Below are 12,820 nucleotides of genomic sequence, written 5' to 3'. Positions count from 1 at the left end.
AAGTTTGTGAGCTGTATGAGTAACTTTGAGGTAACCTTTGTAGATTTTTTTTTTCCTGGACCCATATATCATTGAAATGTGTATGAAAAACAATTTAAACTGTGAATGCCAGTTTTAAGAGAAGCTGTGGTCTCTTGACTTATAAAAATGTTTGTTTTATTAACCTTTGCATTGTTATTATTCAAATTAACCTTTGCCTTATATCCTTTATATCTTAACCCAAAACTGTAAGAACTAGTATCTCATTAAGATAGATGCTTGTTACTTGATACAGTACAGTAAAGCACATAGTGGTTTTACTTAGCACATCATAATACCTTTATGGGTTTAAGGCCAAAAAGGACTTTAATGGTCCCCTACTCTGACCTTCTGCAAAGCACTGTTAAATCTTTTCTAATAATTTCTGCACTGTGCTCATAACTTCTATTTAAGTTATAGCTATAAAATATGCAGCAAAGGACACCCAGGTTTGAACTAGAGAACAAGTGATGGAGCATTTACCACATTGTTAAGTTAGTAGTCTCAGGGGGTACTTAATCTCACTATTAACATTTTGTAGTTGAGTTACTGACTAGAATTTGTCTAGTTTTAGTGTCCAGACAATAGAGCTCATTAACTTGTTTACCAGATGGATGGGCTGGTTACATTCCAAAAACTTTTCACCATTCAGCCTTCTGTGGACTAGGACTACATTGGCACTTAGCAGAGTGTTTAGGAAATGATGTAGAATTAATATATTTAGTTTTCTGAATTTTTAATAAACTTGATCAACAGTGGTTTCATGTTTTTTTTTAGGAGTAATTTTATATTTTCTTTAAAAAATATTGAGTACCATTGGTATCAGAAAAGGTGCCCAGGATCCATTTCCCCATCATTCCTGCTGCTGCTGTTGCTGGGATCACTGGGCTCCCACTCCCTTCTCTAGCTTCTGCTTTCTGCCAACATCTTTGGGGGTGGGCCAGCACTTAGAAGTATGTGGCTCCTGACTGCTTAGAAGTTGGATAGTCTTATTCTAATTTATTCTTTTGCACAACATAAAGTCCAATGTTTTTAAGGTAGTGCACAATATATGTACCTGCTGAGACATGTTAATTTGAAGCAAGAAGCACTAGAACAACAGACATTGCAGATACATGCAGAAAAGAAACTTTTTTTTTTTTAGATATAAATTGCATTGGCAAAATTGCTTGTGATCTCACCATAGATGAACTTATGACTTCATTGGCTGGTGATTATTCAGTGTCAGCAATCATCATGTAATTTAGCTTTATTAAACTCCTTTTAGGGTGAAAATATGATATTCTTAACCATGTGTGGATCTAGGATTTTGAAAAGGGGTGAGAAAATGGTATGGTGCATATAATACAAGACAGTTTTTTTTCCAGGTAAAAAGTAATCAGAAGCTTTATTAGTATTCTAGGGTCCTAGGGCTCTAATGTTCAGTTTTAGATCAAAGCAAAAAAAAAAAACTTCGTTGAAATGTGCATTACTTTGCTGTATCATGCCTTATTTATTAATAACAGAACAAACTAGGCAAAATAGTCAAAAGATACTGTTTCTTTAGCCCTGCAGTTATGATGATTGAACGTATTGTATACTTCTTTTAGATACTTAAAGCAAAGCCAAGCCGCCTTGAGCATCTGGACTGTGCATCTATTGCTTCACTAAAAGTTATTTCTACACCTGAGTTTATGTTCACCTGAGTTAGTGTTTCCATGCTTGATTTGATAGTTTTAGCTAGGGTTAAAAGCATTCTGTAGGGCTATGAAATAGGAGTTGTGTGACCAGAAGTAGCCAACAGACAGCAACATTGCAGAACAAACCAGATGAAGAAAGGAAAAAGAGTCTTTAACACAATTGGACTGAAGAAGTGAGAAGGAATTGGGTATATTATAAGAAGCCATGAAGTCAAGGGACTCCTTCACTGCTGCCTGAATAGAAATGCTGCTGCTACTGCCAGGCAGTTGGTTTTAAACTCTATATGGACCAGGAGTCAAAGGTGGGGGATGAGGTGCAGCTGTACCATTGTACAACCCCCGATCTTCTCAAATAAGGATTTTCCTTATCGTCTGTTCTTTTTCCGCTTCTAGGGCTATAAATAGGCATTGTTTTTGGAGTGGGATCAGGTGTGCTGAGAGATGTCCCAGCATAGTTAATCTACTTCAATGGTATCTACAAACATCGCTGGGGCCTGATCCTATGGGGCAGTGGCCCTGGGTGTTGTGCCTCATGTTGTGTGTCCCCCTGCTTGCAGGCCCATGCCTTGAGAATTCCCTGCTGGGGATTCCTGCTGCTCGTGTAGCTGCCATGCCTCAACTTGGAGTGTGTGTCTCTAAACCGGGGACCTCCATCATGTACACTAAGCAAACAAACATCCTCTCAGTAAAGTCCCCAAACTAATTTTGGTCACGGCAACTTTTTCAGGGTACAACAAGGGGCTAGAATGTTTGTTTGCTTACAGCTGCCATAAAAATTGTTATGGTGGCACAAGGGCAGCATCTGTTTGCACCTTAACAGACTGGGTGAAAGAGAGTGTAGTGCTCGTGGATCTCTCTGTATTTGTGAAAGATAGTAAGTTGGCAGAAGGAGTGATTAAGATTATAGCTTTGCCAATTTGTGGTACTGTTCCAGAATACATGCACTGTTAATACTTTACATGAAAAGTAGGTTAAAAGTCATGTGTTTGAAATGATTATCCACTCAGTCTGCTGACTTCTAATAATATTTGTTTGTCAGAAACCTTGGTTGTAATGTGACTAGTTTTTTTAGGGGTATTTCCCTAGTTGCTTCATTAAATTGAAACAATGTTAATAATATTCTTATTAAATTATTTATTATGTGTAAAGCAGGGTAGTGTTGTCTGCTAGGTTTTTAAACATTAAAATAAGTCATTTGAATTGGTTTCTTTTCAAGACTTACAGGTGGAATGAAATTAACATAGAACATTAAAAAAAATCAAATGTCATTTTCTTTACTTTGATAACATGCTAATCCATACAAGTTTCCGTGTTTTTTGGCTAGTAGAGCAGCATAAACAGTCATTTTAAGTACTTTTTTTCCAGTTGTATGACTGAACATAAATTGTAGGGTAGCCAGAATTTGATGCTTTTAAAGTTTAAATTACTAATTGCTGTTTAGATTACTTCATATAATATTTTTTTTTGCTTGGAGGACACTAATTCCTAACTATTTATTTCCTGTCAAGGTATTTTAAACAAGTCCTCTTGCACTTGAATATTGTAATCTACTGTGGTAGAAAAATTTCCCCATGTCTGCATTACACAGGGCAAGAATATATATACCTATATTATATATTTTACTGATAAAAGGGAAGAACATGACTGTTTGTTGTGTTGTAAATCATTAACTTTTTTGATGTGATAGGAGATACGCATGTAGCGGGGCAGAATAAAATATATGCAGTACTGCATCTTTGTTTTCCTGGTAAAAATCAGTATGTGTTAATCCAGCAGGTGGCAGTCACTTTTTTTTTTCTCTGTCAGGTGGTGTACTTTAATATGAAGTAGTGCATATAACTATCCCTTAGATTAAATAAAATGAGATCAATTATTTTATGCTACGATATTTAGATTTTTTAGGCTGTTTTGAATAACAGTATGGATACAACATGTTGAATTCTGGTTAAATAAGAGAAGGTGTAAAACAGACATGAACTGATCAATTTTACAGGACATCTCATGGCCTTACCTCATTGGCATATAAAAACCATAGTATTTTCTCATATTTCTATCTTCTTTTAAAGAGAAATAAAAATTGTTTGTTCTGCTTGTAAACATTTGGAATTGATCAGCTTTATCCTTGCTCTAAAATTACTAAAAGAAAAGTAAATGCATATTGCTGTAGGTTTCACTGTATGGCGCTGTGCCTGCACATTATTAACTCTTGCTCAATCGTTGTTTCTATGAAAACAATGTCAAAAGTTCCATTGATTTCTTTGATATATGTAATTTCCCCTTGTTAACTGAACCCACGTTCAGCAAGTGCTGTTTTCTGTCCTGTAAGACATCAGTCACTGGTTTCTTATCTTGTCATGGCATATCAAGAATAAGATACTTCTGGAAGCTAAACATTAAAAACTTGACACAGACTTGTTAAATGAGAGAGAAGTGCTTTTTTCTTTGCAGCGTTTTTATCAGTCCAATTGTGGCATTTATGTATCAGATATTTTGAAATACTGCTTTAAAAGGTATTTTGAAGTTTATTCAGAATATAGTCAGTTTTCAAATTATAATGTCTTCTTTAAATGGATGATCTGAAAATATACATCCACAGTGAGTTATGTATCTTGGTGCTTCTTAAGAAGGTTTGTAGCTCTTCTATTCAGAAGGAACACTAGCAGCACTGTATATAGGCAGCACAAAGCAACAACGTTTTATATTAAGGTTGAGATTTAAAGTAGTTCCAAAACAGTGGTTCTGTATTCTAGTCAGGAGGTACTAAAAGGAAGAACTGCCTGAGTATGAATGGTTTGAACCCATATTTTGGTATGGATGATCTGTAGAAATACCAAGAGATCACACTTTTCTTATGATAAAACACGACCCATTTCACCTTAGAATTTCAGCAAGATTCCCACAATTAGTAAGACTTGCTAAAACTGGAGAGAAAAAAAACATTTTTCCCCAATTATAACATTTATGTAGTGCATCAAAATGTGTTCCTGCACTTAGCATTAAGGTTCACTTTCTTTTTTATTGCTGTAATTGTTATTTACCCATTTTATTTGGATACATGCATCAGTGTAAAGGAGCCATACATTGTGTCTAGCAAAATGAAACTAACTGTATTCCTGCCACCCAAAAAAAATTATATCCAGACTTCCCCTTTAGTATGGCAGTAATGACTGGAATTACAGTGATAGATATTGATATTAATGAAGAACATGCCAGCTGTAGAAAGCTGCTGTTTCAGGCTGTCAAACTGAAAGGAAGTAGCTTGCCTCCTTCTCATAATGAAGATAGTAGAGTGACATCTGTCTAGAAGAATACTGTTTCAGAGGCACAACAAAAAAATAGTATAGGAGAGGCACATAAAACAGAAAAGCAGCACATTTTCTGCTATTTCCATAATATCAAATAATATGTTTTGTCAAAGAATGCAAGGAATGTCAGAAATGGAGAGGACTTAGTGTTTTGTTTGGTTTTGATTAGCACTCATGGCAAAATCTTTTGAAAGAATACTACTTTTTACTACTGGTGGACTCTTTTGTAGTTGCTTATACAAAGTGCTGTTTGGCTCCCAGAATTTATATGGATGTATCTATTTCTTTATCAGAATATTAGCATTGTATAGATTTAATGAGATTTTTCAGAAAATTTTAAATTTTTTTTGTAAAGACATTCCTATAGTTTCCAAATTCACAAGGGTTGCAGCTAAACTTTCTTTTGTCGATTACAAAACAGCTTACTTTTTTGGTAGATGTTTGACTGAAACAATGGGCTAAAGACCAATTTTATCAGATACAAGGAATTTTCCCTTGTAATAATCAGTCTTATTGCCTGTAAGGTATTAACAGGAAACCTCTAATATGATGCCCTTTAATATGTACAATTAAAATGCATGACTCTGCCAGAAAGATTTATTGATAGGAAATGGTGCATTTGTTTTGGGAAAGTAGCCATTTCTTATATCTCTGGGTGCAGGTAGAATTTAAAAAAAAAATCATTAAGTTAGTTAAATGTTGCTAAAATGTTTAGCATTTTTATCCCCTAAATCAAGAACAGTCACAGTCCCAATTAAAACCACATTCCCACCTCTTCAGGGCACAGTGTACCTTATTTTCTCAGCTTTTACCTGAACATGAATACATTTTAAGACAGGGGCATCAGTGATGTGGCCCATGGGCTGGATTTGGCTCATGGAGCCACATCATCTGGCCCCTGGTGCTGGCTCCGTGTGGGACCAGCTGGGACCCCCTGTCAGGTAATCACCAATGCCCGTGGACTGTGCAGGTACTGCCTGCCAGTCGCCTAGTGTATCCTCACCTTTAATTGGGGTGTCACACGCATCTGCTTCGTCTGCCACGAGTTTGATATTAACAGAGTTGGTTCAGATGTCCGACGCACGCAGTCCAATTATGAATCTCACTGGCATCACGTGGGTCCTGAGTTTCTGAGGGCTCCGCCACCCCTATACCCTCGCCCGTTCCACCGGGATGGTGGTCGACTGTCTGGTCCAGCCACGTATCCACACGGCCACTCAGATGATCCACAAAAGAAAAGTAAAAATCAAAACAAACACTACGACCAAGAGGGTTCCCTTGATCGGAGCGGCTGCTCCAGCCGTCCGCAGCCATCTTCCAGTACCCACTTGCCCTCCAAGGGGTCGAACCCCCTTCTTGACTTTCGAAGAGCCCCCTTGGAGGGCTTGATCAGCTTCCCTTATCACAGTTAAAGCTTACTATTGAGCTACACCCCTATTACAGGGACTATGGTTCCCAGAGTCAAATACTGCCCTTCTATTAGGGTCTTTACGGTACCCAGCTCCCTCCGGGCTCCGTCCGCTCCCAGTTGGTAAACAAACAGCTCTATGCCCCACAGGGGCCAGCAGACTGTGTTCAAAAACCCCGCTGGGGCTTTGCCCTTTGCCAGAGGTTCCTACCAGCACTCAGCGTTGCTCGCAGTGTCCTTTGCAGCGTGCGCTGGTGTGCTTCACCACCTCCACGTCTTCCTTCCAGTTCTGCATTGCCCTCGCTTGTCGGTCCCAGCCTCTCTTTTATGCCGGCAAAGGAAGTACCGGCCCCTCCCTTCCCCACACACCTGTGTAAGGGGGATTTCTGCCTGGCTTCTTGGTGCTGCAGACCTGGGGCCACTGGCCCTCCACTTGGTCTGGGACCCAAGGATCTTGCTGGTTCCTTCTGTCCCTCACACCCCCCTGAATGTGAGCTCTACTGTCCCCAGCCCCTGATTCAGCCAGTTTGGCACTTGGCACCCACTCCAGCTGGTCCAGGTTAGGCACTGTGTGCAGTGCAGCTCAGCTCCTGGAGAAGGCACCCCTACAGTGCTGTCCCAAACCAACCAGAGTAGGCTCTGCATCCAGCATGTGGGGCAGGGGGGATGGGACTTTGTTTGCCCGGAAAGGTCCGTGGGTCTGATGTGGACTGTGGGAGCGGGCCTGTATCATCCATCTGGCCCATGAGACCAGTCCTGGACTCACAGGGGCAGATATGATGTGGCAGTATAAAGATATCAAGTTAACTTTAACTGATCTGTTTTGGGTATTGGACATAGTTAGCATGGGAAGCACTGAGAAGCAAGGTTAAGATTAGCACTAACCAAGTTACTTCACATACATCAACTAGCTTGGTTAGAGCTCACTCGCATATCTCCATGCTTCACATTATGGAGTATAAATATTTCCTAAAGTTTAGTGGCCAGGTGTACTTGTAATCATGGAAAAGAAATTACCTGCTTTTCCTTGAGTTTATTAATTCTAAAGTCTGTTAAAGCCAGCTGCTGTAGTTGAGTTAACTGTTACAGTGGCATTTGAAGAGAGTGACTAAGGCTCAGATAGATTGTTAGATTTTTTAAAAGACTGAGACCTTGAATTACACTTGCAGCCAAGTAGGGAGCCCAGGCATCTTTTGCAATGTGTTTCTTTTGGCAAGCCTTACTAAGTGGATGGGTGACCCAGTGCTATCTACTGGGCTTCCTACAGGTATGTTCAGTATTCACCTTGGCCTGCATGCATGCAGGAGTGTACTAGCCCAGCTCACTTCAGTGTTCATAGTTCTATGTTACAGACCCTCATACTGTGCATATTCTCCTGCTATATATGTTTTTGTGGTCGGATTTCTAGGTGGATACCTGAAGTGGGGGGGAAGACTAGTGTAGTTGCACACACCACCCTTTGATTTCTGCTCCACCCAAAGTTTAAAACCAACTGCCTGGTAGGCCTGTGCAAACAGGGAAGTATTCGATTCAGATTCGGAAGACAGTGATTTGATTTGGAGATTCGGATTACTGTCCCGAATCAATTTGACTGAATCAGCTTTGGAAGATTCAGCATTGACTCGATGATTCAGATCGGCTGGGGAGAGGCCAGGTGGCTGTGGCTCTGGGGCCATGTGGCAGAGCCCCCACCTCACAGCCCCTGCTCCACAATCTCCAACCCCAATGGATGCCCTGCCCATCCTCAGCCTCCTGGCACTTAAAAAAAAAAAAAAAAAAAGAAAGAAAAGAAAGAAAAAAGCCCTGCACTTACTGGCTCTGGCAGAGGGGATTGGGGCCTCTGAGAGCAGTGGCAGAGTCTGCCTCCCCCCCCGCAGTGTGGTACAGTGGGAATACTTCAGAGACTCCTATGTGGAAATATCTTTAGCCAGCTAATTTTATGTAATGTAATAAGTACATTTGGCTAATGCACTTCTGACTTTAAATTTTCCTTATTTTGTATATTTCCAGTCAAGGGAAAGCCATGGATCCAGTGAATTGTTTCTCGTGTTTGTGGGTAAATTGTTTTTGCAGCAGGACAGATGTACAACAAGACTCCAAATGAATTTTAGAAGCTTTTTATGAAGGACAGAATGAGGAAGACTCTAGTAGAAACGTACTATGGCAGAGCAGGCAGCTATGCGAAATACCATTATTAATGTAGATTCTTCATGTATAGACTTACATATCTTTTGCAGGAGACCTAGGCCTTTTTGTTGGGATACTCATAGTTATCATCACTTCCTAGACCTGGGATGATTAACTGTGGCTAATCATAAGGAAATAAAACTTCATGGAGGTCTCTGTGGAGCTTGCCTTCATCCACCAGCAACAGATCATTCAATACAGAGAGGATCTACTTGTACAGAATGAAGTTGTATTTGTCCTCTGGAATTTGGCTACCCCAGACATCCATTGGTATTGGCAAGTCTGCTGTTGAGATGTAGGGTTCTACAAGGTAGTTGACTGATTGAACTAGATGTGATGAGAGTAAAAGTTTTGTCTGAAATAATAGCTGGCTTTCAGAGAATGAAGTTCCCAGTCTCTCTGACACCACTGATGGCCCATGTGCCCATTATGTGCTCACCAGTAGGAGCAACTGATTATGTCAATTGGATGGGATACAACAATTGACATACAGAAGTAGGTTCATAAATGCCAGTGCAGGATACCCTGGCAAGCTCCATGATGCCAGGATGCTGAGGAGATTTGGCACCAACCTGTTAGCAAAAGTAGGAATATTTTTTGCCTCCTAATAACGTAAGTATGAACTGGGTGTTTGTGCACACTTATACTCTGGGGGATACTACTCAGCATGTCTGAATTTCAGGGCCCAGGAGGGAGGCTTCAGTTGCATTTCTTACAATTGCAGACTGGTGTTTGAATGCATTTGGCAGAATGAAGCAAGATAGCACTGCCTACAAAATGGATTGAATGCCAATGTGAATAATGGCATCCGTTTGATGTACTGTATCTTGCAAAGTATCTGCAAGGCTAAAACAGTATTTAAGAATAAAATGAAATCCATGCTCCAAGCTTCAGTGGGCAATCCCTGTAGTTGTCGAAGCAGGTATGAAATGCTCCTGTTCTTTCCTTGGATAGTGTTATGTTGTCTATGTTGCACACAGTCACACAGGTTGCAGAGGTTGCTTATGAATGGAGTAGAGGATATTTGTTTGCTTCAGTTCATGAATTGTCAGTTACCTCACCAGTGCTTGCATGGGCTGCTGGATGCAGGAGAAAAGGGGATATGATGGGCACAGGCAATTAACCTTCTAGTAGAGATAGATATATCACTGGTTATGGAGCTGACTGCTGCCTCTGCTTCTAGCTGTGTTCATCAGCTGTATCATCAACAAACGATCTTGGTTCTACTGCTTCTGTTATCCTATAAGAAGTATTTTTAGCAGTCTTTCTCCTGCCATATGACATGCTTTTCTTTTCTTCTGGTATTCCAGATGGACATAATTTTTGTAGGCCATATCCCCAAATTTCTCAGCCCTCTGCTTTCCTTTTCCCCCAACTGAAGGACAGACCAACATAGTAATTTGTGGAGTGTTGTCTCAGCTGAGGTGGAAGGGCCTGCCAAGAGAATAAAAGAGCATATTTCTTATTTTGTTAAATGTCTTGTGTTGTAGGTCATAACTGCTAATATTTTGGAATGGTTTACTATTCTTCTGCTCTCCTGTTCAGAAGTGTCTACTAAATTTGCTAACACACAGTATGAAGAATTATACATATTATTACAAAATTCTAAAGAAAATTACTGCCTGCCTTATGTGAGATAGGAATCTGGATAAGGACTCTGTTACCAAGCTTGGGTATATCGTTGTTTCAGGCAGAGAAAACTGTTAGAATATTATTCTGCTACATGTACCAGAGTAGAAAAAGCAAGTACTTTTCCAGGCCAATGGAAGAATCCCATCTGTTTATGCTAAAAGATTTTTTCAGTGTCTGGTGACTGAGGAGTGTATCGCTAAAAAGAGGGCCTAGTGTGCTAGAGCTGTTTTGTAAATTATCTTCAATCGTCACTGTCAGGAACGGAGGGAAATTTGGTTTACATTAACCGAATGCTTAATGGAGTAGATTCTGCCTCCTTAATACCCCTTGCTCAAAACTGGAGAGTGTGCTGCAAATGAGCATAATGACTTGGACATGCTCTGAGGACCACTTTTTATAGCCTTTAAGATCTGTAATCTCTGAATTCTCTGACAGTGTGTAATACTAAAACAGTTTAAAACTATATCATTATATCAAAATAACCAAATTACAAAAGAAAGTAATATTTGTAAAGAGATGCATTCATGCTTTTTAAGCTGGTAGCCTTTTTATATTTTAAGGTAATTTTGATAGAGTTATAGTTTTAATATTTTTTGCTACTCAGTATTCCACTTGGATTGTTATGTGTTTTGAGGATGGAGAGAAAAGGACCAAGTAAATGTGGCTTCCACTTTCAACTGAAGTTGATTGTACCCCCATTGCAGTCAATATTGTCCATAGTAATAATTTTATTAATCAGAACCCAGCAACCCATTCCTTTTAAAACTATACAAACAAAAATGGGTTATGGTATTTGCAAATCTTTGGACCCACTCCATGGTTCTGCATTTCTTTCTCTCTAAATGATAGGTCCTCAGAAAATGGATCCAGGATGCAAGTCATCTAACTGAGCTGAGGCTTTGATCTATACTATCCATACCTGGGACTGAGCATCTACTATGGTCTTATCCACAGCTCTGTGCCCCCCTTTCTCTGGAAAATAAGCTTGCCCTTTTGTTCACTACACCAGTGTTTCCCAACATTTTCCAGCCCGAGGCACACTTACATTAATCATAATTTTCCGTGGCACATCTGTTAAGCTATTCCCCATCCTCATACCTATTGGAGCTCCTTCCCATGGCAAAATTCCTGTTTTCTAATGGCATACTTTTGTGCCAAGGCACAATGATTGGGAAACACTGCACTGCAGTGTCATTCTTCATAGTTGTGGTGTCTCTAGTCCAACCTTTCTATATGGTCTGCTCCCAATATTCTGCACAGGCCACTGCTTTTGCTGTTGGTGTTGCCAAATGTCATGGGGTGCATTGTGGTGTTACAGAGTCATGAAAGGCAGTGACCACCATGTTCAGGTTGTGGGAAGTACCACGTTCAATAGAAGGTTGCATTGTTGGACCTGTCATTCCATCCTGTCGTGAAATTTAGGGTTGTCAGGTGCTTGTTATGTTCTTTACACAGCTCTGCAGAGCGCTGAATGCCTGCATCTACTCTTCTTTTAGAGGTGTCTTGCAAAGGTGGGTATTTCTGATGGTCCTGTTGACTTCTGACTTCAGCTTTACTTATGCTGAAAGTTAACCAGAGCTATGGTGAATTCCTCAGGCCAGCTAATGACATATTGGTATATTGAACCTCTTCAGGCTGTTTGGCAAAGTGAAATTAGGCCTGTAAAGTAGATGTACAGCAACAGATACTAGTAGATCCATGTGTGATGCTATTGCTTTCTACAAATTAAGTTTAAGAAAACTTTGTGGTTAGTGACTTTAGACTGCTGACATTCACTTGCAGTTTGTGCATAACAGTACGGTTACAAAGCACCTGTACAAAGTCATTTCATTGTCTCTGAACTGCTATTATACAAGGTTTATAAAACTAGAGTAGAGAAAGTACTCTTAATTTGGCATTCTAATTTGTCTGTGTTGAATAGACTTAAGTCTTGCTCCTGCAAGTGACCTTAATCTCTGCATTGGTGCTTCCATCTATAGGTAGTGTTTTGTTTTTGTTTTTGTTTTTTTTGGGGGGGTGTTCTTTTTTCTTTTAAACAGAAATAAATGTTTAGTTATTTTTTCCATAGTTTGGAAGTATTATACTTTTTAGAGGATAACAATTATTTTCCTTCATGACAAGTTTAAGTCAGTAATTTCATACCTTTTAGTAATTACATCAATAGTGCATCCGTTCATTTTGTATATTTTAAAAACTTTTGGGCCACATGAGCAGTTTGTGTGTTTGGGTGTGTGATTGATTAAAAGATACAATGTAATATGCAAGTTTTCCATTCACAAGTTACCTTGATCTTTTGAAGTTCTAAAAATATTATATTTTTGTAAGAAAACTAACTTTATTTAGAAGAAATACGTATTTCTGTTCATTAATCTCAGTGTATCTCTTTTCAAGGGAACAAAAGAAACTGAAGGTGAAGAAGAGGAGTCTGGTTTAATTCAGCCTGCTGAAGTATTTGCTCCCAAAAGCCTGGTGTTGGTGTCCAGACTAGATTATCCGGAAATTTTCAGGGTAAAGACCTCCCAGCTGTCATTTATAATATGTGTCAGTGGACAAACCTGTTTTTAATGAGCAGCAGTGACATGTAGTTTTGA

At 39.5% G+C, this 12,820-nt stretch overlaps 1 protein-coding gene across 5 annotated transcripts in view; it reads left to right on the top strand.

The window, feature by feature from the left end:
* The window catches only part of SBF2 (SET binding factor 2), a 491,808-nt gene that overhangs the window by 215,836 nt on the left and 263,152 nt on the right, over positions 1-12,820 (top strand). For all 5 annotated transcript variants that reach the window (XM_090032682.1, XM_090032680.1, XM_090032679.1 and 2 more), the window contains one exon: positions 12,621-12,737. In XM_090032682.1, coding sequence (XP_089888808.1) covers positions 12,621-12,737 — 117 coding nt within the window. Of the gene's footprint in view, positions 1-12,620; positions 12,738-12,820 lie in introns of those variants that run through there.

Source organism: Crocodylus siamensis, chromosome 2 (genome assembly GCF_052110815.1).
Source record: "Crocodylus siamensis isolate JL-2025a chromosome 2, ASM5211081v1, whole genome shotgun sequence".
NCBI classification, from domain to species: Eukaryota; Metazoa; Chordata; order Crocodylia; family Crocodylidae; genus Crocodylus; species Crocodylus siamensis.
The sequence above is the reverse complement of the archived record's forward strand: the minus strand, read 5'-3'. Positions and strand labels throughout refer to the sequence as shown.